Below are 25,209 nucleotides of genomic sequence, written 5' to 3'. Positions count from 1 at the left end.
TATACAAAGTATTCTGGGCTATGACAGGTAGAGCTAAATACAGTTGTATACAAAGTATTCTGGGCTGACAGGTAGAGCTAAATACAGTTGTATACAAAGTATTCTGGGCTATGACAGGTAGAGCTAAATACAGTTGTATAAAAAGTATTCTGGGCTATGACAGGTAGAGCTAAATACAGTTGTATACAAAGTATTCTGGGCTGACAGGTAGAGCTAAATACAGTTGTATAAAAAGTATTCTGGGCTATGACAGGTAGAGCTAAATACAGTTGTATACAAAGTCTTCTGGGCTATGACAGGTAGAGCTAAATACAGTTGTATTCAAAGTATTCTGGGCTATGACAGGTAGAGCTAAATACAGTTGTATACAAAGTATTCTGGGCTATGACAGGTAGAGCTAAATACAGTTGTATACAAAGTATTCTGGGGTGACAGGTAGAGCTAAATACAGTTGTATACAAAGTATTCTGGGCTATGACAGGTAGAGCTAAATACAGTTGTATAAAAAGTATTCTGGGCTATGACAGGTAGAGCTAAATACAGTTGTATACAAAGTATTCTGGGCTGACAGGTAGAGCTAAATACAGTTGTATAAAAAGTATTCTGGGCTATGACAGGTAGAGCTAAATACAGTTGTATACAAAGTATTCTGGGCTGACAGGTAGAGCTAAATACAGTTGTATACAAAGTATTCTGGGCTATGACAGTTAGAGCTAAATACAGTTGTATAAAAAGTATTCTGGGCAATGACAGGTAGAGCTAAATACAGTTGTATACAAAGTATTCTGGGCTGACAGGTAGAGCTAAATACAGTTGTATACAAAGTCTTCTGGGCTATGACAGGTAGAGCTAAATACAGTTGTATACAAAGTATTCTGGGCTATGACAGGTAGAGCTAAATACAGTTGTATACAAAGTATTCTGGGCTATGACAGGTAGAGCTAAATACAGTTGTATACAAAGTATTCTGGGCTATGACAGGTAGAGCTAAATACAGTTGTATACAAAGTCTTCTGGGCTATGACAGTTAGAGCTAAATACAGTTGTATAAAAAGTATTCTGGGCTATGACAGGTAGAGCTAAATACAGTTGTATTCAAAGTATTCTGGGCTATGACAGGTAGAGCTAAATACAGTTGTATACAAAGTATTCTGGGCTATGACAAGTAGAGCTAAATACAGTTGTATTCAAAGTATTCTGGGCTATGACAGGTAGAGCTAAATACAGATGTATTCAAAGTATTCTGGGCTATGACAGGTAGAGCTAAATACAGTTGTATACAAAGTATTCTGGGCTGACAGGTAGAGCTAAATACATTTGTATACAAAGTCTTCTGGGCTATGACAGTTAGAGCTAAATACAGTTGTATACAAAGTATTCTGGGCTATGACAGGTAGAGCTAAATACAGTTGTATACAAAGTATTCTGGGCTATGACAGTTAGAGCTAAATACAGTTGTATACAAAGTATTCTGGGCTGTGACAGGTAGAGCTAAATACAGTTGTTTTCAAAGTATTCTGGGCTATGACAGGTAGAGCTAAATACAGTTGTATACAAATTATTCTGGGCTATGACAGGTAGAGCTAAATAAGTTGTATACAAAGTATTCTGGGCTATGACAGTTAGAGCACAAAATAATCTGATGTACTCTAGAACTCATGATCAAGGAGATCCCTAAACAAAGCGATCCACGAACAATTTAATGGAGCACTACTGCAATCATTTCAAAAGTTTACTTAGTTTTCATTTTCTATTAGAATCAAAATGTGGACAAATGATGAAATTAAGTTGTGTTCAATCTCAAAAGGCTGAAAATCGCATTTAAAGATTGTGTAACATTGATTTACGGCTTTCCTTATGTAAAAACAAAGTTTATCAACAAGTAATATTAGCAAGTTACAAATCAAAATGGAACCCATTCGAAATAAATCAAATGTGGTCTACAAAGCTAACATTGAAATAAAAATAAAATAAACTTATACTAATTTCCATGAGTTTATATAATTTCTCCTTGATGTATTAAACTCATGGACTGCTCATTTAATTTTCAAAAGAGGGTGAGGGGTGAACTATTTTACCACAAAAATATACAACTTTCCAGCACTCCAATTGCTTGAAAAAGCATCGCTGTGATTTCTGGAAACAAGATTCCCTATAGTTAGTTATCCTGATTTAAAAAAAAAAAAAATTACAAGCAAATCCATTTTACCAACATCAAATAAACCCCGTTAAATCTTCCTTGGTACAAACCAATTTGCCAAAGCATATGTTTGTCCAACCACGCTCGAATAATCCCATGAGTGGCGTTGGCCGCTCGGGTTAAATGGTCGGTGGAAGCTTCATCTTTCCATGATGACTGTATTGTATTTTGAATAATGTGCGGCTCTTTATGTATATAGCTTAAACTGGTTTACCTTTATCTGTCTCCATGTTGATTCCTTCTCCCTATGTTAGATTAATTGCCTTCAAGTCCTGGATGAGATCCATGTGTAGTTGCTCGGGATACATCAGGTCGACTTCAAAAGATGTATATGTGATCACCGTGAATGTTGTGATTGTACATGTATTCTTGGCAACCAACGTGCGAGGATAGATCCACTGACATCCATGGCAACGTTTGCATCATGGCCTGATATTTGGAACATTTGATTCAGTGGTTCATATACTCATATGCATTTGCTTCAGTGGTTCATATACTCATATGCATTTGCTTCAGTGGTTCATATACTCATATGCATTTGATTCAGTGGTTCATGTTCTCATATGCATTTGATTCATTGGCTAATGTACTCATATGCATACACTCTATTTGTCCTGGTTTAGTCCGTGTTGGTGGGACAGTATCGACGAGAGTTTGTGAAGTTCTCCGCCGTTAGACTGCTCGATAACTGTTCCAGGGAGAGGTTCATAAACTGAAACGGAACGCATGTGTTTGTGGTTCTCAGTTTTGTCTTGGAAATTTATATTACGCCCGAACAGATCCGCAAGGCTAGCAGAGTTAGTTACTTGATTTGATTCTGATACCACACTTTAGCCAGGGTCATGTCCCCTACCCCCCGGCCTTTGTGAAATATTTGCTTGTGAGTCATGCAATACTAGCAATAGCTTTCTCTGTCACATGGTTCGTACTTTCCTAAGCCGATTGCTTTACATTTGTTGCGTCAAAATGCCATGGAACTTCTTTTTCACATATGAGCGAACGTTTATCTAATTGGCGAAAACACGGCTACATTTGCTGTTAGCAACACTACCACTCGTACCCTCAGTTTTGAACACGAAGCTGTAAATCATTCCTTGCCAAAAAAATCGACCAAGCTTATATCAGTATAATGTCACAAGTCCATAGTCTTAATAAAGTCACATAAAAGAGTAAAAAGTAGCATGCTTTGTAACATTCAACATATAATTTATTTCACTAGAATACAGAGTTAAAATGAAAAACAACTTACGTTTTAAAATCCCAAAATAATCCTAGAATTACAGACCCGAATCGTAATAAATAAAAGTTCTGAAAAAACTTCAGCGGAAGTCCATGTTAAATCCAACGTTGAAAGTGTCGATGTGTCTGTGATGACTCAAAAATCGTATTGTACCAACCGACTTTTGTTGGATCACAATAATACAATCCTGGAATTAAATCCTTATTTAAATTTTACTGTAAGTTCCAGACCCAATTAAATACTGAACACAACATTTGATGTAAATTGTTCCTGCTAGATTATGTTGTCCTCCACTTGAACAAGGGTCACAATTAACATTTTCTAATAAAATAAATTGCCTAATGTAAAATAACTTCCTAGACAGTTATTAATGTTTACAGAATAAAATGATAGCTGTAACTAAAAATCTACTGCTAAAAATTATAATGCAAGATATGTGATGTGTCAGGTTAGCTATGTATATTTATTTATAGAGGAATTTCAATCATCTAGACCCAGAACCAAATTAGATTACTTCTGTTAATACTGATCATAATATTACATTCATACACATAAAGAATACGTTAGCTATGTATTAGTCGGTTACAGAATAATAATCGCAAAACATCAATAATTTAGGTCAAGTCGAATATTAACTTAATTTTGGAAAAGGTCAAGTCAGACAGACAATGTTACAACAGCATATAATGAAACAATGCAAATTAAACATGCATAGCAGTAATCACAGCGAAAACATCTTTGAAAAAGGGTCTGCCTCAGTAAAAGCAATAGTGTCATCATCGAGTAGGACTGCAACATATATTGTGTTGGACAACTGCCGCATGTACCCATTAATGCTAAAACTCTCATCGAGAATATCATACACTTTGTTTACAAATTGTATCGTATACATTGAGGTGAGATTGTACTCTTATAATTATGGCCCGAAGCATCTAAACAGACTGCTCCGAAACACATTCGTCACTGACCTCATCTCAATTTGTCTGCAATAAATGTGAAATCTCGTTGCTTTTTTTAAATACGTACGCTTCCTTTTGTACATTCCATAAATTCCTTCAATATACTGTGTGAATCATAAGCTTTGTCGCCACTCATCTTTTATATATAAAAAGCTACTGAAAACGTTTTCAAAATCAGAGTGTCAGCAGCTCAGATAACATTTCCTCTTTCTATCATGTACATATACTACGGAGGCTATATAACACATTGTTAAGAAAATCAATATACAGCAGTACTGCTCTGGTACATTTGTTCATTCATTGTAGTAAGCTTAGCAGCGTGTATAGATTGATCACTACCACATACTTGTCTGTCTGTTTATATCCTCTCTCTCTCTCTGCAGACTTTTCGTTTCCACGGTCAATGCATACTAAAGTTGCATGAAAAGCCTGTATTTTGCATTACCGTCCCATTTTGCATCTTTTCCTATCCGGACGAGTTTCTAATTTCGATGCCTGGATCACTCGAGTCGCACCTCTCGCCTGACAAACTTAAAAGTAATCCAACATCTGTGTCCGCGTGGGGGGGACAACTTGGCATGGGCGTTTGAGACGAGGACAGGTGGAAAATGCGCTAAATATGAGACTAAGGCCAAAGCCCTGCTGTCATAAATACTAAACAATACAAAGTAAAGCAGGTTGCATAAATATATTTAAATATACAATCTGGAGAGCAAGTATGGAAGATTTACCTATATAGCTACACACACACACACACACACACACACACACACACACATATATATAACATCATAGACAGTACAACATGTATTAAATATGCTCATTTCGGTATAGTCATCTTTTTATATTTTCTAGCCTAGCACAAGGAGGTACTAGCATTGTCTTCCATGCATTTCCCTTATCAACACGGCATACTATTTACCTGGTTGAATCCATGTTTTGTCAGAAAAAGGCTGAGATATAGTTCGCATTCTTGAACAGATCAGTCCTTAAATTTCCTTACCTTCTGGAGTTAAATAGCTTGGTCCATGTGTATACAAATATGAGAATATAAGTATTCTTTTACTTCGCTCGATTACTGTTACATTTATCTTATAAATATTAATACAAAACGTAGCAAATAGTTGATACTTTGTCTGGTAATGGACTTTTATTAAAAAAGGAAACCGGAACATGGCAGTGGGCAGTCTATCTGGTCGCTTACAACATGTTCCATTTTGTTTTTAAAAAAATCAGTCATTTATTGATGATCATGTTGAGGTATAACTGTCCAATTTCAAAAACGTGAATATTCTCTTAAAGCATGGAGACGTTTGTAAATATGGTTAACCAATATATAATTTAGAAATTATTATAGAAATTTCAAGAAATATGGCGTACAAAATCGTATCTAGAGAACAACATGTATTTGCGATTCACTTTTAACTGGATTGAATGGAACGCGCTAGGAATGAAAGCGACACCTGGTATGAAATATGCGTAGTACATGCATTTGTAATGGCTTCTCGACCACAACGTTTGCATTGTCGAGTCATTTACAAATTGTGTATTTAAAAATTTTGTGATCATATATAAATATAAACAAATATATTAGAAATAAATATTAGAAATAAAATAGATCACTTAACATTAATGACTTGAACATCATAACAAGAAATACTGTTCTATTTATATCTAACTTCATACCAACATGACAGCTATGCATAACAAAACTATCATGTTAACATGTTGTTGTATGAATGTGACGTAAAACCGTAACAACTGTCAATAGAAGAAGTTTGTAATTTTATATATATATATCCTTATAAGCTTTGTATGTCAATGAAATATAAAAAATATGAATTACCTTGATACTCTGTTCTGAATATAGCTATGATATTACTCAGAAGACATGTGACATAGATATGTCCGCTTCCAAGGTCACAGAATATGCCATATAGACATGTTATTCCCAGTCTAAAAATTGACACAGGCTGACATGCATCTGTAAGTTGATGAATACAGTTATTATCAGTTCCAAAGTTACATACGAAAACAAATCCGTCTTGATTTATAGTGATTCCTGACGGAAAATCTAAATCCTGATGTTTGTATATATATTTACATTGATTGGGGTTTAAAATGTCGTACCCATAAACACCATTATTTGGGGATTTACCACCAGCATCACAGGAAATGTAAATCTTAGTGTCTTTTGTTGTCACGGAACTGTAGCTACCCTCATCGAACGCTTTACATATCTGGTGAATCGTGTCAACATGTCCATCATCTAATGACACCTTACACCATGACATCATACCCTGTTTTATACCACTGACAACAAGATTATCCTTGAATCTGACAACACCATTACATGCATCCAATACTCCCTGTACATGTAAATTCCGATTAGTTTTTAAAACACGAGACATGTCTGTGCAATCAATGGACATCAATTTTATGAGACAGTTGTCCAGAATTATACAGATTTCTATTTCATTCATCACACAGACGGCATTTGGGTGTGACTCCAGTTGACTTGACGTGCGCAGTAATTTTCCATCATGTAGTCTGTGAAGTTGGATTTTACACGCCTCGTAGTCTATAATAACAATCATGTCTCTAGACAACACAATATCTCTGTAGTGAGGTTTGTAGAAGGGGTCACGGTTGACTGTAAAAATAAAAGTGAAACAAATATTACGATATCTACACAAAATACTTAACATGTAAATTTATATTAAAATACCTAATTTTAAAATAATACATAGCAGTGATAATGACTAATACATTAACATGATATAAACATTAACACATATGACTTTATTTGTATTTCTCACATTAATAATTCACTACTGGTATTAGTATAACTATCTCATAAATACAATCTTCGTGATTGTCTTTATCATCAACATTGTATTATAGCAAGGGAGATTTACAGCCAACCATGTCAACATTAATAAATATGTTAACTAAATCATATAACTAGTATCAGTATCTATATAAAACACGGTAAAAATATATACATATATCAAAATACTAAAAAACGTAATACATTTGAGCGATATAAACGTTGTTAAATGTCTACAGTCATCTTTGCTGTCGTCGTTATCGTCATCATCAGTATCATCTTATTATTAGTATTATTCTTTAAAGAGGGATTTACAGCGAACGTCACATCTAACCAGTAAGCACACTATTATAGTTCTGCACAGTATTTTAGTAAACTGAAGTCACCACTAGCAGTAATAACAGGTTCTGAGTGAAAACTGTTGTTGTCCCTGTATCATTTTAAACATGATGTGATTCACACTTACATGTGTAAGTCTGTTCTACCTGTATATTTCTCTATCACATTTAAAACTGAAAATTTAACAAAAATTAAAAACATTAAACAAAAATATTGTCTCTCAATCATTTCAAAGGATTAATGTATTGTAATAAATATGGAGTATGCGCATTTGGTTATAGCCCCCCGTTTTAAGTAACTCTTAGATTTGTGTGATTACTTGTGTGATTATTGGAATTCAGCGCAATGGAAATATTCCTAGCCCGAAATAATGGGCCAATTATTAGAAGCAAACGTCACGGAATGAAGTGTTAGCGAGTTTCCATGATGCCATGGTTCACTAGTAGTGAATTCCGGCCAAACCCGAATGAAGGTCCCTGTCGTAAGATATTCCATATTAAAATCGTATGGTGTACATTGTTGGTGTGACTGCAATAGCAGTATTTACGGTAGAAAACTGGTAAATTACACAAAGGAATAAATAAGAAGGGACTTGGCAGATACCGTTTATTTCGCCATGGGGGCAAATGTGGTGCAGTTATATTGGCGAAATGTGCCCGGAAAGCATACATTGTCTAGCCCAATGTGGCGGACTTAAAATAGTTTCCAGTGTTATTTCGCCAGTGTTATTTTCTAAGGCGTGAACGGTTGGCGGTACGGAAACATGACGAAGATAAACCATGAAGATGTGCGGTTGATATATATTTGGCAGGTTGTTTTATGTGTGGTCTGACATTAATTAGAATAAAATTTAGGCCTAAAATAGACACGTCGGGCGTTCTAATTTACAAGTGAAGTTGTAAGGAAGTCTTTGAAAAGTTGGGGTAAACTTATGACTTGTGCAAGAATCGCGCTAGGGTTTGACAACTGCTTGGTCAAGTAAATACCTATGTGCATGTAACAGTATTAAATAGGAAAAAGTGAATTTACGTACGTTTCAAACAGGTCTCGAGTTTTATGCATCGCATATCCAACCTGGACCCCAGAATCAATCCTAACCCAATGAACTATATTATTAGCACACCCACCTATTTGTTTGTACCCTCCTACCAATTTTAAAAATGAAAAGCAGCAAGTACATAAAATGCACATATCCCAAATATTTCATTCATTTATTTATAACTTCTAACCTGCCAAGGGGTTCTAATACTTTAGACTTATTGGCTGTTCAGCACAAACGGATACTCCAGATGTAAACAAGAAAAACAGCATGTTTATTGTCCATAAATGGTTTCTACAATAATCTATTTCAGTAAAACCTATGTTGTAGGCATCCAATATTTGTAATCTCTATTTGCAATATCTCTAAAGAAATTGAACAAATAAATAGGAGGAACTCTTGTATACGTTTTTCAAAGAGATGTAACTGCAAAACGTAATGACTTATCCCGATTATCAAAAACGGTGAACTGCATCACAAATGCTACTTGAAAACATAGACTGACTCAAGCAAATATGGCAACCGTGTTGCTAAAGAAACTCCAGTTCGACTGGAAACATCAACAAGTTGACAGTGGGTTCCAATGGTAAGAATCAGGTTAGAACATAGAATCCTTGATGCTTTTTGTTTTTAAATCGGTGGTGGGGACGTAGCATGTGGGGTATGTGAGAATACTATAAGCCTCTTCTTTCTTTAAATGAACGAAGCCTTTCCTGAAGTCCAGGTCGGGGGTCCATTCTTACATAAACTCACCCTCTGCGACACTGCTTGCAAGTTTTTGAGAACAAATCTTCAGCCCACTATCACGTAAATAACTGGGCACATAATAGGGGCATACCACATACTATTGGGGGAAAAATAGCAAATAAACATTGAGATTTGACTGTAAACGAGGAAATGGACGGATAGACTACCGGTTTTGCAAACACAGAAAACTGACTGTTGATTTTAATGGGTACAACAAGATCAGATCGCCGATTAAATCAAACACAGACAACTTAAATTCCATTTTGAAATAAAACCATAATACAATTAAAGACACTCACCAGTGTAAAACCTTACAGGGATCGCTAACAAATTTCAATTTTGTCTTAAACTGCATCAGCGAAACTCTGCCTCGCAAAACTATAAAGCATTTAACCCTGATTAATGCAAACTATTTCATTCGCAGAAACGTTTTTATATTATTATTAGCGTTGACTATAATAAAGGTCCCATGGTCATATGAGCGCATTTTATGATTTAATGAGCCCAGAAAGTTGATATTGGACAGAACTATTGTTAGTGCAGGGGGAATCAACGTATTGTTGCGTGAACAAGAAGTAGCGAGCGTTTTAGTTTCTATCATGTATGGATGTTCTACAATGAATGATATAGAGGAGCAACATAACATTTTTGTATGTACGTTTTATTTTTACCTTGTACATATGCCATTTCTTGAAAGTCATAATTTAGCATAATGTTAATTTTGTCTAAAATAAATCTAAATTGACAGCCTCGTTTGTATTGTACAATGATTCCCCATGCACTAATAATAGTTCCATCCAATATCGACTTCCTTGACCCAGGTTAATGCCACTGCCACAGCGATATTTAATTTTCATCTGGGAATGTTATGTGAATTATTGTGCAGATCACACAAACATCACAATTGAATATACTTTTGTAGAAAAATATAACGATTAAATTTAAAAACATAAATTAATTTTAAATTTGTACCAGTATATGCGCTTACATGACCCGAGTGACTTTTGCCATAAAAAAAGTCGACGCCGGTTACCAGTGGATTTGCCATTAAGCATTTCTTGCGGAATTAATACAAAAATCTTCAATGTAATTTTGATTTACAGGGTGAGAAATAAAGTGAATAAACGCCATTACAAGATATTTGTAATCAAATTCCCAAAAGTGTCACATATAGGTGCAAAAGTGATTCAGAACGCGAACATGACCAGTGTGAGTTGTATTATAAATGTACTAAATAATAATAATAATAATAGTAATAATAGCAAAGCATTCATCTAATATTCCTGTCATTCTTAACAACCCGCTACCTAAGTGCATGTAATAAATGCCATGAGTATTTCAATGAAAATCCGTGTTAGTAAAGGTCTTCATTCATTTACTTGTCTGCCTCATTCCTCACATTGAGTTACCTACCTTGGATTATGATAACTGCACTGACAACAATGCGGGAGGTCGCGGGTTTGAATCCCGGTCCCGTAATGCCGAAGACATGAAACTAGTACTAACAGCTGCCTCGCTAGAGCTCAGCATTAAGAAGATCAGCATGAGTCAGACAACCACCAGACTACATAAAGAATTATGAGTGTGCACAATAGTGCAAACCTTTTCGAAGCTTTACCACAGACATTGTGTAGCTATGCTATTTTACTATCATAACTAGCGCAGTTTGTTGTAACTGTAAGGTGTTTTGTACAAGAACTCTCCATCCATCTGCATTTAAGCGCATTTACTGGTTCCTCTGTCATTACAAAACCCAAGCATTACAGTCCTATTATTGCGTCATCGATATCATCGCGGCATTTGAGCATATACCAAAACCGATTCCATTATGAATCACTTCCATGTTACTGCGTCATATCTTGAAAATTATTTATACATACATACATACATACATACATAACACCACACCACACCACACCACATCCGTATGTACATACATACATCCATACATACATACATAGATACATATGGGGGGATCGGGTGCCCCAGTGGTCTGAAGCGCTTGCATTTACCGAACATTTACCGAACACTGCCGTCGAAAACAAAACAGCTGTCAGCAGGGGTTGAAGTCACTGGCTCCGCTATTGTGTGCATGTGAGAAATTTTGGCAATAGTTTCCCATGGGTCGTTGCTTCTCACCTGGGTTCCATGGGTTCTTTCTAATTGTACCGACCGCCATGTATATCATATATTGCACTGTGAAATGTAGTTCAACCTAAAACAACAATTACAAACAGCTCTCCATCCATCTGCAACCACATATACGTACGTGCACATCCATCCAATATCGACTTCCTTGACCCATGTTAATGCCACTGCCACAGCGATCTTTAATTTTCATCTGGGAATGTTATGTGACTTATTGTGCAGATCACACAAACATCACAATTGAATATACTTTTGTAGAAAAATATTACGATTAAATTTAAAAACTAAAATTAATTTTAAATTTGTACCAGTAAATGCGCTTACATGACCCGAGTGACTTTTGCCATCAAAATGTCGACGCCCGTTTTCAGTGAATTTGCCATTAAGCATTTCTTGCGGAATTAATACAAAAATCTTCAATGCAATTTTGATTTACAGGGTGAGAAATAAAGTGAATAAACGCCATTACAAGATATTTGTAATCAAATTCCCAAAAGTGTCACATATAGGTGCAAAAGTGATTCAGAACGCGGATATGACCAGTATGAGTTGTATTATAAATGTACTAAATAATAATAATAATAATAACAAAGCATTCATCTAATATTCCTCTGTCATTCTTAACAACCCTTTACCTAAGTGCATGTAATACCATGAGTATTTCAATGAAAATCCGTGTTAGTAAAGGTCTTCATTCATTTACTTATCTGCCTCATTCCTCACAATGAGTTACCTACCTTGGATTATGATAACTGCACTGACAACAATGCGGGAGGTCGCGGGTTTGAATCCCGGCCCCGTCATGCCGAAGACATGAAACTAGTACTAACAGCTGCCTCGCTAGAGCTCAGCATTAAGAAGATCAGCAAGAGTCAGACAACCACCAGACTACATAAAGGATTACGAGTGTGCACAATAGTGCAAACCTTTTCGAAGCTTTACCACAGACATTGTGTAGCTATGCTATTTTACTTATAAATATCGCAGTATGTTGTAACTGTAAGCTGTTTTGTACATCTAGACAGTTAATAACAATAACACGTGTATCTCATCAAATGGCGATTCAGTTTAAGATGGTGAATTTGAACGCTATCATCAATCAAAACCCAGAACATAATAAAGACTAAACCTTGAGAACTTGGAACCTTCTTTATCCATTTCTACGTGGACCATTTTGTACAATATCAGAAAATCAAAAGGCAAAGTAACTTTACATTGGTGAATTTCTATAAAGTGAAAATTTCTGATATTAGAGTGTATTATTATTGTTCTCGGGATTAGTTCAAAGCATATTGAACTGATGTTCAATTTAAAAACATAACTTTTTAATCTGAAAGAAAAGGAGGGATGTAGTGTTCTGGAAACGGTGTTATACGGTAATATAGACTTTCCGACTGCTGAATCGGCAATCTAGAGAAAAGAGATCAGGTTGATATATAGTGTCCTAGATGTAGGTCTGACAGGTGAGTCAGTTATTGTAATTATGCCATGGAATAAACATGTGTCTGTGGAAGCAGGTCTTTTCCTCTGTCATTACAAAACCCAAGCATTACAGTCCTACTATTGCGTCATCGATATCATCGCGGCATTTGAGCATATCCCAAAACCTATTCCATTATGTATCACTTCCATGTTACTGCGTCATATCTTGAAAATTATACATACATACATACATACATATGTATGTACGTACGTCCGTACGTATGTAGGTACGTACATACACACATACATAAACGCACTCACTCGCTCACGCATGCAACCTATAACCAATCGTGGGTTCGATCCCTGGCCGAGTCATACCAGAGACTTACAAAAACGGTACTAACATCCGCCTCGTTGGCGTTCAGCATTAAGAGGTTAGTATTAGGACTGGTCAGCCTAGTGTCAGGATAATGTGAATGGATGATACATCATGCTACATGTTTGTGGCATGATGCCGCAGTGCTCGACATCACCATAAACTGCCACATTGCAGACATCATAGCGATATGACTGAAACATTGTTAAAGCTACGTTAAGAATCAAAATCAAAATCAAAATCATCGCATCGCATCACATCACATCGCATCTTATCGCATCTTATCGCACAGCAACGCATCACATCACATCACATCCATCACATCACATCACATCACATCACATCCATCCATCCATACATATGGGGGGCTCTGGTGTCCCAGTGGTCTGAAAAGCTCGCATATAACTGAACATTTACCGAACACTGTGCCGTCGAAAAAAAAAAAAAAAAACAGCTGTCAGCAAGGGTTGAAGTCATTGGCTTCGCCATTGTGTGTATGTGAGAAATTTTGGCAGTAGTTTCCAATGGATCGTTGCTTCTTACCTGGATTCCATGGGTTCTTCCTAATTGTACCGACCGCCATGTATATCATATATTGCGCGGTGAAATGTAGTTCAACCTAAAACAACAATTACAAACAATTCTCCATCCATCTGCAACCACATATACATACATGCATACATAAAAGACGATGCATGCAAGGGCTTGATAAGTTAGTATCTTATAATTCATATATTAGTAGCTAATAATATGCATATAGCGCCCAACTGATGTAACTGCGCTAAGGGGAATTAGTCACAAGCGAGAGGTTTTTGTCTTTACCACCTTTAATCATACCCTATTGATCTAATGTTCTAAATGCTGACTCCCTTGTACTTACTTTCTTTTCTTGGATGTGGGTCGCATGCGCCCTTTCGGACATGCTCGACCAGCTAATATCCACACTGTGTGTTATTTCATTTATCACGCCTGAGGGAATTCGAGGCTCCTCCCACGTGTATTAAAATGTGCATGGCACACCTATTCGTTGCCATGTCCGGCCGCCGAAAGGATGTGGGGGGGGGGGGGGCAAGGTAGGCCGACATCCATTGATACATTTTGCTGTACAGAAGCCAACATTAAAATATGTGGCCTTGCCGAAATTTGGAATGTTGGAATCTATGATGCTAAATGGATGAAGTGATGGGTTTAAGTTGGCTCCGCCCCTCATCCTTAACAACCTATAAATAACAACCACTGTTCCTGTTTATATTTAGGTTTAATTAGATCCAGTATTGCTGCGCGTGCAGCGTGGTCTGATGGTTTTGGAGTTAACCACCTTATATTATTCTACTGTTATGGACAGTTGACTGATGTGATGTGATTTTGATTTTTAACGTAGCTTTAACAATTTTTCAGTCATATCGCTACGATGTCTGCAATGTGGCAGTTTATAGTGATGTCTAGCACTGGGGCATCATGCCGCAGACATATAGCATATAGCCACCCAGTCATATTATCCTGACACCGGGCCGACCAGTCCTAACACTAACCTCTTAATGCTGAGCGCCAAGCGAGGCAGCTGTTAGTACCATTTTTGTAAGTCTTTGGTATGACTCGGCCGAAGATCGAACCCACGACCTCCCGCATCCGAGGCGGACGCTCTAACCACTAGGCCACCGGAGCGGTTTGACAGTTGACTGACACCAATCATTCGAAACCATGACTGGATAATGTACGCTCTAAATTTTTGTTCCGCCTTGTGCCGGGGGGGGGGGGAGGGTTGGGGGTTGGATTTTACTCCCTTATAATTTCTTTATTTGGGGCCCTATCCCTTATTAGCTACACTTAGTTACCTCGTTGATCAGATGGGCCTGATGGTCTTGGTATTGGGCCACCTTATAATAATACTACTTAGTTGCTTATTTTTTATTCCTATTTTATAAATTTTTATTTTTAATTGGGGACCGTGCCAATTATGGTTGGGGAAAAAAGTGAAGATAGAGAGATGACAGTTGGTAGGGCGATGTTCTGTATTTATGGAAGTGTTTTAATATCAATTTCAACTTCTGATGTAATTATTGTCTTAGCTTACGGTGTGTATAACGTTTTGATCTGCATTTGCTTGGTGTGGAAAATGTTGGTGTAATGCTGTTGAATTGCATTGCATTTGTCCAAATAACACCATTCTTCAGCTCGAAGTAGGAGAGCCGGGCATGCCTTCACAGTTGATGCATGTTCCACCTACGCGCAATGACCCAGAGTCCTACTTTTCCTCCATCAACCAATTCGGTCATCCCGCCTTGCTCACAAGGCCTCACCTCGGGTGTACCAATCTGGTTGACTTCTATTCCCAGAATATTTTGGTGTCACTGGTGTAGTTCGATGTGCGATTTGTTTGTGTTGGGCTATATCTTACATAATTTCCCAATTTCGGTAATGTAGCAAATAATGATCGTCCAAAGTCCGTTGCTGTTGGTACCACTTGTCATTAAGAAGTACGGCTAGTTGCTAGGGGGTTGACACGTTTGGGGAATTTGATGTTCTGTTGATCTCATACAGTAGTGTTAAATGGATCTGGAATTGCCCGTACTTCGTGAAACTCTTTCATCATCTCGACTCGGATTTAACAACGAAAACAGTGATCTGTTAATGTCCGTAGGACACTATTTACAACATCAGTTAAATAAAGGGTGTTTGTTTTATCTCGCTGCATGTCGTTTGATTTGATCATAGCTATTATTCGTATTGGCGAATCTGTCATAACCTAGATTTGCTTGCAGCATCGACGATACAGGGATCAATATCATTGGAAACAAACTCATTGTGTTTGGTAGGCTTGTACCTGTGCATAATTAGATAAAGGGATCCTTTTCGATTTTACAAGCAGTTCATAAACGTTTTGTAAACTTGCGATCATATTTAAATACTTTCAGTCGTTTATGTCCTTTTGTTTGCCCTTTCTTTCTTTTTTTTTACATGCATTGATAGCAGGGTTAAATATAAAAACGGAAAACTGTATTCATGTTTGTAAAATATTGTTGCCACAACTAGAGACCGAAATATCAAAATAAAGATAAAATGTGAAATAAAATTGGTAAAGTGCTCAACGGTTGAAATTCTAATTCCACATACGCATATAAACATTTCTCTAAAAATATTTTGTCTTCAAGTGATTCTGCTGAAAAAGTGTCAGAGTCCCACAAGTTCATAAGCGTTCATTTTAAGCTGCTTCAATAGAATGAAAACAAAATCAGGTCGTCAAAAGTATCACAACATTCTATAATCATACTATGCCATCTTTATCTAAATGCATTCATAGTATATACAGCTTTATCAATAAGGTTTTCATCTAGAAAGTTCAAAAATTGTGTGCAATAAACAAAAATTATTCTTGTAATTTAATGAACGTTCTTGTGATGCAATGAGTTTTCTGTTAATGTAACGACATGTAATCTAATCATGTCATCTATATATGAATGTAAATATGCTGAATACATTCCATGTGTCCACCTAAATTATGTAATGATATCATCTACGTGTGTATACAAACATGCATGTTCAAACAAGTGGATCGTTCGAATGTGGCTAGCAATATTTTCGGACGGAGGTATGTAAGTACATACAGACGGATGGACAGGATCAAATGAAAATGTTACATTTGTAGGCTTGACGTAAGGAGGGTAAAATCGGTGTGGGTTATATCCATGCGTGCTTACACCATGTCACACTTTTACAAACTCAGATCAGTTTCAAAGGATTAGCCATAAACCATAAAACACCCTTCTGAGAAAAGCGGATACAAAATATCTGAACATAAAACGACATTGCTTGCTTAAAACGTCCTTCAAGCAAATTATTTGAAGATATCGAATTCTTAGAGCGGGGATAGATAGATAGATAGATAGATCAAATATATTAATATTAGCATGAGCTTTGATATAAAACTGTTTGATACAGCAATACTGTTGGTATGATTGTACGAATTTTTTTGTTGTTGAGTTTAATTATAGTAGCGTTCGCACAATTGTGCATGTGCCACTTTTTTCTGACTGCACCGCAGCCTGCTAGTTGTTCGTGGGGAAGGGGATGGTGCCACCTCCCCCAGGCTTTTATGGATTCAAGGAACCCTGATAGTTTGGCCTCAATCTGTGGGTCCATAAAGGTCCCTACAGTTTAATGGTTGGCTGTCATTAGTGGGAAGGAGAGCTCGGGAACGGTCCTGCTTGCTTTACATCGCTGGTTTCTTGTTGCATTTGTCTGGTGGGTTTTTTTTTTTTTCGAGATTTTGTTTTTTTCTTCTTCAAAATGTTCTAAAAGGAGGGGGGATGTTCTATGCTGTTTATAGAGGTTCTTAGTAGATATCATGTATGAAGAGAGATTTTCAAGGTTATTATGGGATTACTAGTCGAGGTGTTTAGGGTGTGTTTCCTACGTTATGTTATTTATAAGTTTTTAGATATTACCTCTTTAAGTTATTTATTAATTGATGTTTTTAGAGATTGAATGTTATTTATGCTTTATTTAGCAAGAGACCGGAGTCCTAGCCGATCACACGGTTCGTTAAGGACATCTAGGACAGGAATCCTAGCTGATTGCTCGGTTCGTTAAGGACATCTAGGATATCCGATTTTGCGGTTTCCTTAGTTTTTTATAGGTGCTTCGTAAGTGAATTATTTATTAATACTTTTATAAAATTGAATGACTCAGCAGGACTTAGGAACAAAATATAACTACTATCCCCACAAAACCAAAAGACCCAGTAACTAGCTAAATAAATTTAGAAGCCACCACATAAAAAACCATAACATATCATTCAATTTTATAAAAGTATTGTCCGAATAATTATGAATTTAACTATTTATACTGATCAGTTCTAAATTTCCATTGATGAATCAATTATACAATATTAAAACTCAAACAGTAAGTAATAATTTCCCATTACGATAAGCCTGTGATCGACATTCCCTGTAATCACTAGTTATATAGCGCAGATACGAAGGAAATATGCCAAGTGAGAGAAAAAAGGAATTTAAACGGATGAAAATCTTCAATCTGAACATGCACCAAGTAACGTAGAGGAACCTGGGTCATTAGTGTGGTCCGGAACACTTTCCATGAAATTAAACTACAATGTCATGCAGACGCAATAACATGTTGAGATGATAAATTCTAACTGGAAATTCTTTGTGTAGCATACACCTACATGTACAATATGTTATGCTAGGCCGTGAATTACTAAATTTTCTAAATTAAATGTCTTTTTTATATTTATATACATGGCAATAACAGCTTCGAGATCGAGATCATCCCAAGAAGGGTGGTCTGAAAATCACCGATGCGAGAAAAATAATACACATATAAATGGCTTATTTCGTACAGAAAACTAAAATTTCTGATCTGAGCCGACATTTTGGAACTATATGTAAATGTACATAACTCTTTAAGCTCGGTGAAAATAAAAGCTAGCATTGCAGTGGTAAGATTAAATCTGTCAACAGTGGAAAAGTGAATTTTCGTACTAGTTACTAGCAATTGCTATTGGTCAGTTCTTATGAATAGCCACATACAACATTGAACAACGCAATGAGGAGGGTCAGTTACAATTATATTATATAGCGCTTTTTATACATACAATTCTGAATCCCATCAGTTGTTGTTTCTTTTGTTATTTTAACATTTAAATCTAAATCAATAAATTATTTTGATAGATCGTTTCTGTAGTTTTAGTTTAATTCTAACGCGACTTGTTGCAACTTTTATAAATTGTGTAATAATTTACCCTTTATCTTTCAAAGATGTCTTTTTTGTTTTCTTCATTATTATTTTATTCTGAGTGCTGACTGAAGAAACATATCGTGTATATGTTTGAACATGCATTTGTTCGGATGAGAAATCTATAACTGGCTTCGTTCTTTTGTACATTTATATTTGAATGACCATTATATACACTCCAGGACTAGACGCTCTCAAGAGAAATATAAATATTACTTCTAAATGCAACTTCTCTGTACAGCGATTGTGCTATATCATTTTGGAGAATTTCAACACGATAGGCGTCATTATGTAAGGGTACATATATTACCCCACCACACCAAACACACACACAAAGACACATTGCTACCAGCTGATATATCGAATTACTAAAAACTGAGTTTAGAGTTATAAATTATAGTTTTTAAATCACTTAGTAATTCATTAAATAGGAGTAGTAAGTTATGATGTGCTTTGCACTGGTTTTTGGTATTGCTACTGCACACGGCCTTTCCTGACTTTCCTTTTTTATAAATATATTAAAATTATTCTGTTTGCAGTGAAAGAAAATATTAACTGACAGTTTCCATTAAATATGCCACACCTTAGGCAGACAAATAGTACGTAAATATTCCCTGATGTATTTCATTACGTGTGTCAGAACTAAAGTAACAAAAGAGAAAGAACTATATATAAATTCATAGACGTGTTAAAAGATTCCTGACGGCATATACAACGTCTTTGATGAATTTAGTAGGTAAAATAAGAAGCAAACCGTGTATATAATGATAGATTATTAAATAGCAAATGGGGTTTATATGCAAGTTGTAGATCACTTACTGTCTTCTAACATCACAGCTCCAACATTGACCAGACTGTAACCAGCTTGTCTCTGTCCTCCTGAGGCCATGATATTGTTCAATACGATTGTACTTTAGGTTTATTTGCTCTAAGTGAAGTGAGTTGTCCGCCTAACACAATTCTGACAGGAAGACTGTGCTGCAAAATACAAACATGAATATTAATGTTGCATACAAGTTATATATATATATATATATATATATATATATATATATATATATATATATATATATATAGTTGGGGTCCAGAATGATGCATATCCATAAAATTGAATAACTCTTACATTTTTAGTCATCTTACATGTGCCTTGTAATCTTAGATGTGACTTGTCTTCTTGGTTATCTGGTGACATCTTATTAGCCATGTGTCTTCCTAGTGGTTTTGTGTTTTTATAAAGATGTAGTGTCATCTTGGTGATCTCGTGTCATCTTACAGGTTATGTGTCGCTTCAGTGGTTTTGGGTCATCTTAGCGTGTCGCAGAGGGGTCGTTTCATTTTACTGGTCATGTGTCATCGTAATGGGTTTATGTCTCATCTTAGAAGTGTCCTGTCATTTAGCATGTGTCGTTTCATTTCAGGGCTTCTGCCATCTTAGTGGTTTTGTGTCATCATATAGGTGTCGTTCCATCTTGCAGGTGGAATCTTAATAGTTTAGAATCAGTATATAGGTGTTGTATCATCTTAGTGGTTTTACTCCATTTTAGAGGAGATAATTATTACAATGATTAGACGAAGCACTGTGTGTTCGTGGTTGGTGTAACTACTATGGATGGAGAGTTAGTGGTGGGTGTAAATACTAACGACGATATGTTAGTGGTGGGTGCAAATACTCTGAACGGGGATTTGTCCTAGAATATGCATACTACATACTATAGATTTGGAGTCAGTGGGTGTAAATAATGTGGATATTCAGATAATTGTTGGGGCAAATACTAAAAGAGTTAGTGGTGGGTGCAAATAATGGAGATAACTCGTGAATTAGTGAATGGGTGAAAATAATGTGAATGGGGAAATAGAAGTGGTTGTAAATACTGTTCGTGAGGAGGTTAGCAACGGTTGTAAATAATGCCGATGGGGAAATAGTGGTGGGTCTAAATACCATAGATCGGAAGTTTGTGGTGGTATAAACTCCTTGGATCGGGAGTAAGTGGTGGGTATATAAATAGGGTAGGTTATTAAATAGGTGTACATCCTATGCATGATTGCTGCAACAGAATCTAAGTCACAATGACCTGTATATAAGTTCACCTTCGCTCGTTGAAAATGAAACACTTTCTGTGTAATAAATTACCAATTTACCTGTCATTTAATACGTGAAAATTTGACAGACTGAGTTTGTTTAACTCTCTGAGCATTCAATAACCTGGATTTGAAAAACTTAAAATCTCTGTAAATTCAGTTACTGATGTATCATTAACTGTACACTCTCGAAACGACTATTGACCTTGGTATGAGTAAAGACTATTTACCTTGGTATGAGTAAAGACTATTGACCTTGGTATGAGTAAAGACTATTGACCTTGGTATAAGTAAATGAAGGACTCTGAAGATTCAGTATAACGTGATTCCGCTTTCATGCATTGACTCAATAAGAAGTCATGCTTCATTCAAAATTGATTCCATAATGAAATAGGAATTGCTTCCTTGTCTTTTTCAAAGGAATTTTACAAGTAACAATACTACATTGTTAATTCACAAACATATGTACTAACGTTGCCCTATTTTCCAGCACTGATTATATAATCTCCAAAACATGATATATTAATAATACTTTATAGTTATCTTACTATCCGCAACATCCATGAGGAGTCATTACCCTATTTTCAGGCACTGATCTTGTTATCTCCAAAACCTCGTATTGTAACAATGCTATATAGCTATCGCACAAGCCCATGTAGTAACATTACCCTATTTTCAGACACTGATTTTGTAATCTTCAAAATATTTTGTAGTAAAAATATTTCATTGCTATCCTACTATCCATTAAACCCATGTAATGACATTACTCTATTTCCAGGTGACAGTGTAAAACTGGTTTTGTGATATATTAAAACTTGTATAGCAGCAATACCATATTGTTAATCACATAACCCATGTAGTAACATAACCCAGGTGACAGTGTAACACTGATTTGTGCAATGTGCAAAAACACTCTTTTAAGTCCAATCACTACAATGTTTGCAGTGTAACAGTTTAGGGTTATTTCAACTGTAACATTGTAATCCATCTCTAAGAAATTTGCTTATTCTATAATACATTATTAGGGTATACTTTAAAGCAAATTTAATAACTGCCAATTTCAATTAAGTATTATATATAAATGTTGACAAGGATTGCTCAACAGCAGTGGAGAGAGAGACAGAGACAGAGAGGGGGGAGAGAGAATTTACTTAACTTCAGAGCTGTTTAGATACATGGATGAAACTTACCGTGATATATTGTCACATAAAGGTATGTGTGTTGATTGGTTTGGACATATCTTCATGGTATACGTCAAAGTTCAATATTTTAAAGTTTCTTTAGCATGTGCTTTATATCATAAACGCTATTCTCGTACACGTATGCTTCTTTGTTTAATGGCATCTAAGCATCAGTCAACGTTTAATCCATTAGGTCAAGTTCATTGATCAGTCTCTTTACATTTGTATCTTCTTTCCTCTAATGCTTTTGAGATGGACAACGAAACTCAAGTCTTCCCAGTACATTTACAGCCCTGTCTCATGGGTCAGTCGGAATTCATCATTGTGAACATTTCTGATCTCACCATGATGATTCCTGAATTTGCTGTTTATGTTTTGTGTTTAAAGTATTATGTTTCCAGCTGTATGCTGTGATCATGGTATAAGTTATTCAACCTTAAATGACATGAATATTGAGAATTCTATCTTGTTCTACCACTTATTCTGTTATTTATTTATAATCGGTCTTTTTCTTTATTTATACTGTTCAGTCTTTTTCAGTTGTCATCTTTATCTGATACGAATGAATGTTTTCATTTCATATGGATGCTTGAGGAATTTGATCATCCTAAATTTATTAGCAAAGTCTGCCTTAAATATTATTACTAGCAAGTTAATTTGATGATGTGTCTTTCTACTGATTGCTCCTACTAACTGCCCAGAACCAGATCTGACGATGCATTATGCGATGACAGATTTGGGTTTACGCAGTTTGCAGATGGACTCGTCTTATAATCTAGTAAATATAATATCTTAATAGTTATAACTCAGAAAGTGTCTTAACCCTAAATGTCATGTAATTTTGAGGATTATATATTTCCTACCTGTAACTAATTGTAATATCTTTCATACTTGATTTCAGCTGTAGCAATTACATTATTTTAAATGAATTTGCAATATCCTATTTCTGATTGAAAGTATCCGTCATTTGCTATTTGACCAGGATGATGAAGTCAAAGGTCATGTGGAATGGTGAGTTTTTTAGATCTAGGTATGTATAGATTTCTTAAGATTCTTCTTGTGCTAACAGTTTGTTCACCTATTAGCATACTCACATCACAACAACGTATACACGACTTTTCATCAGTTGGTGCAGTTTTCAGTTCTATCATGCATATCAAGCCTCAGTATGGGGTGTGGACACAACTTAATTCGCATGATTAACTATTTGTTTTTCGTCATTAGATACAAAAGTTCATTATGTCAGCTACTGGAAATATGATAGCATCGCTCAATAATTTCACCATGTAATTCCTGCAATATGATCATATTTATAAGGTGCAGCCAACTTCATAACCTACAAGAAAGTATAATAATAAAAACCAACATCATTGTGGACTTAGTACAGCACCTCCTCTTTAGAAGGTCTAAGTGCTCTACAATATTAGATAACATACAAAAACATTTAACTACAATATTACAAAAACAAACAGCATACAATTACAAAACAAAAATAATAATTAAGAAAGTAAACATAATAAAATCTTCAAGTCTGTTCTTGTAGTCAAAATAGGAGAGTTTTAAGAGTTCTTTTGAATGAGATTAGTGTTTATGTGTCTAAGATACATGGGCAATCCGTTCCACGTCAATGGGCCCTGATCCACAGAAAAAACATTGTCCATATGACTTAATTTTAACAGTTGGAATGATGTGAATATGAAGGTCGGAAAATGAGCATAGGTTTCTAGATGGGGTGTACACATGGGTGAGGTCAGATAGGTATATTGGACAGGAGCCAGTAAATACAATGAAGCATAATGTACATATATTCTGTTTGATCCTGGATCAAATGGATAGCCAGTGAAGGCTATTTAGCTTGAGAGGCGTATTCAGTTCTTGGCACTGTAAAACGATCTGAACAGCATTATGTTAATTTTTTTGATGTTTTTGAAGTAAAAACCGATCGTTACAGGAGTGAATTACAATAATCCGGTCTTGAAAGTACTAAGGAATACACAAGTGCTTTAGTGGCATCAAGCAAAACATATTGTGGATGGAGCTGATAGTAGTAAGGGGGGTCACTTTAGTGACAATGGGAATTAGCATTACAGAGACCCCTGGGTCGTTTTAGCGACAATGGAAATTTAACATGGAGAAAAATCGTGGGTCGTTTTAGCGACAAAGGAAATTAACATGGGAATAAATCGTGGGTCGTTTTAGCGACAAGGGGAATTTAACATGGGGAATAGAGTTTGGGCTTGTCTAGGGACAAGGGGAATTTTTTTTTTAAAAAAAAATTTTAAATTTAAATTTAAAAAAGGGGTAGGCAATTGAAAAGTCATTCTCTTTTCGAGAAATATGGCTGGCCCTGAAAAGGGCCTTTGGTTTTCTTCTTCTTCTTCTAATTTCTTCTATTTCTCCACCAGCTTCTTATTTTCTGTCCTACACTTTTTCTCTTTTTTCTTTCTTTCTTTTCTGCTCCTCTTCTTTCTTCTCCTCCTCTTCTTTCTTCCTCTTCTCATTTTCTTCTTCTTTTTCAATTTTTTCGTTCCATGCTCTCATCCTTATCCTTTCCTCTTCATCCTCCTTCTCCTCCTTTATTTCTTTCAACAGATCACTGATGATTACCTTCATTTTTCGTAAATTGTTTATCTCCATCTTCACTCGATGGGGACTATAAGAATAGTGATCCTCGTTTAGGTTAACCAACATTTGCTCCATCATTCCTAAATTGTCCAGGACGTTTTGCAATTTTTCCATTTTGTCAAGGTGGTTCGAAGCCATCTTCTTTTTTATTCTTTGCAGAATGGTTTGAACGACGAATTCTGTGGGTTCTTATACGAAAAGCGCGGACGTGATGGAAAACATCCCCTAAGACATAAAAATTGATCTTACCTAGATCATGATCAAACAACG

General features: G+C 35.9%; 1 protein-coding gene across 3 annotated transcripts in view; it reads right to left on the bottom strand.

The window, feature by feature from the left end:
* Positions 1 to 25,209, bottom strand: part of LOC149789824 (uncharacterized) — an 85,141-nt gene that overhangs the window by 21,167 nt on the left and 38,765 nt on the right. For all 3 annotated transcript variants that reach the window (XM_089971817.1, XM_089971818.1, XM_089971816.1), the window contains exons 2-3: positions 19,874 to 20,032; positions 6,246 to 7,052 (exon numbers count right to left, since the gene is read on the bottom strand). In XM_089971817.1, coding sequence (XP_089827943.1) covers positions 6,246 to 7,052; positions 19,874 to 19,943 — 877 coding nt within the window. In that variant the 5' untranslated portion in view covers positions 19,944 to 20,032. The remainder of the gene's footprint in view (positions 1 to 6,245; positions 7,053 to 19,873; positions 20,033 to 25,209) is intronic.

The sequence above is a fragment of the Sinohyriopsis cumingii genome, chromosome 10 (genome assembly GCF_028554795.1).
Source record: "Sinohyriopsis cumingii isolate HCF-2022 chromosome 10, ASM2855479v2, whole genome shotgun sequence".
NCBI classification, from domain to species: Eukaryota; Metazoa; Mollusca; class Bivalvia; order Unionida; family Unionidae; genus Sinohyriopsis; species Sinohyriopsis cumingii.
The sequence above is the reverse complement of the archived record's forward strand: the minus strand, read 5'-3'. Positions and strand labels throughout refer to the sequence as shown.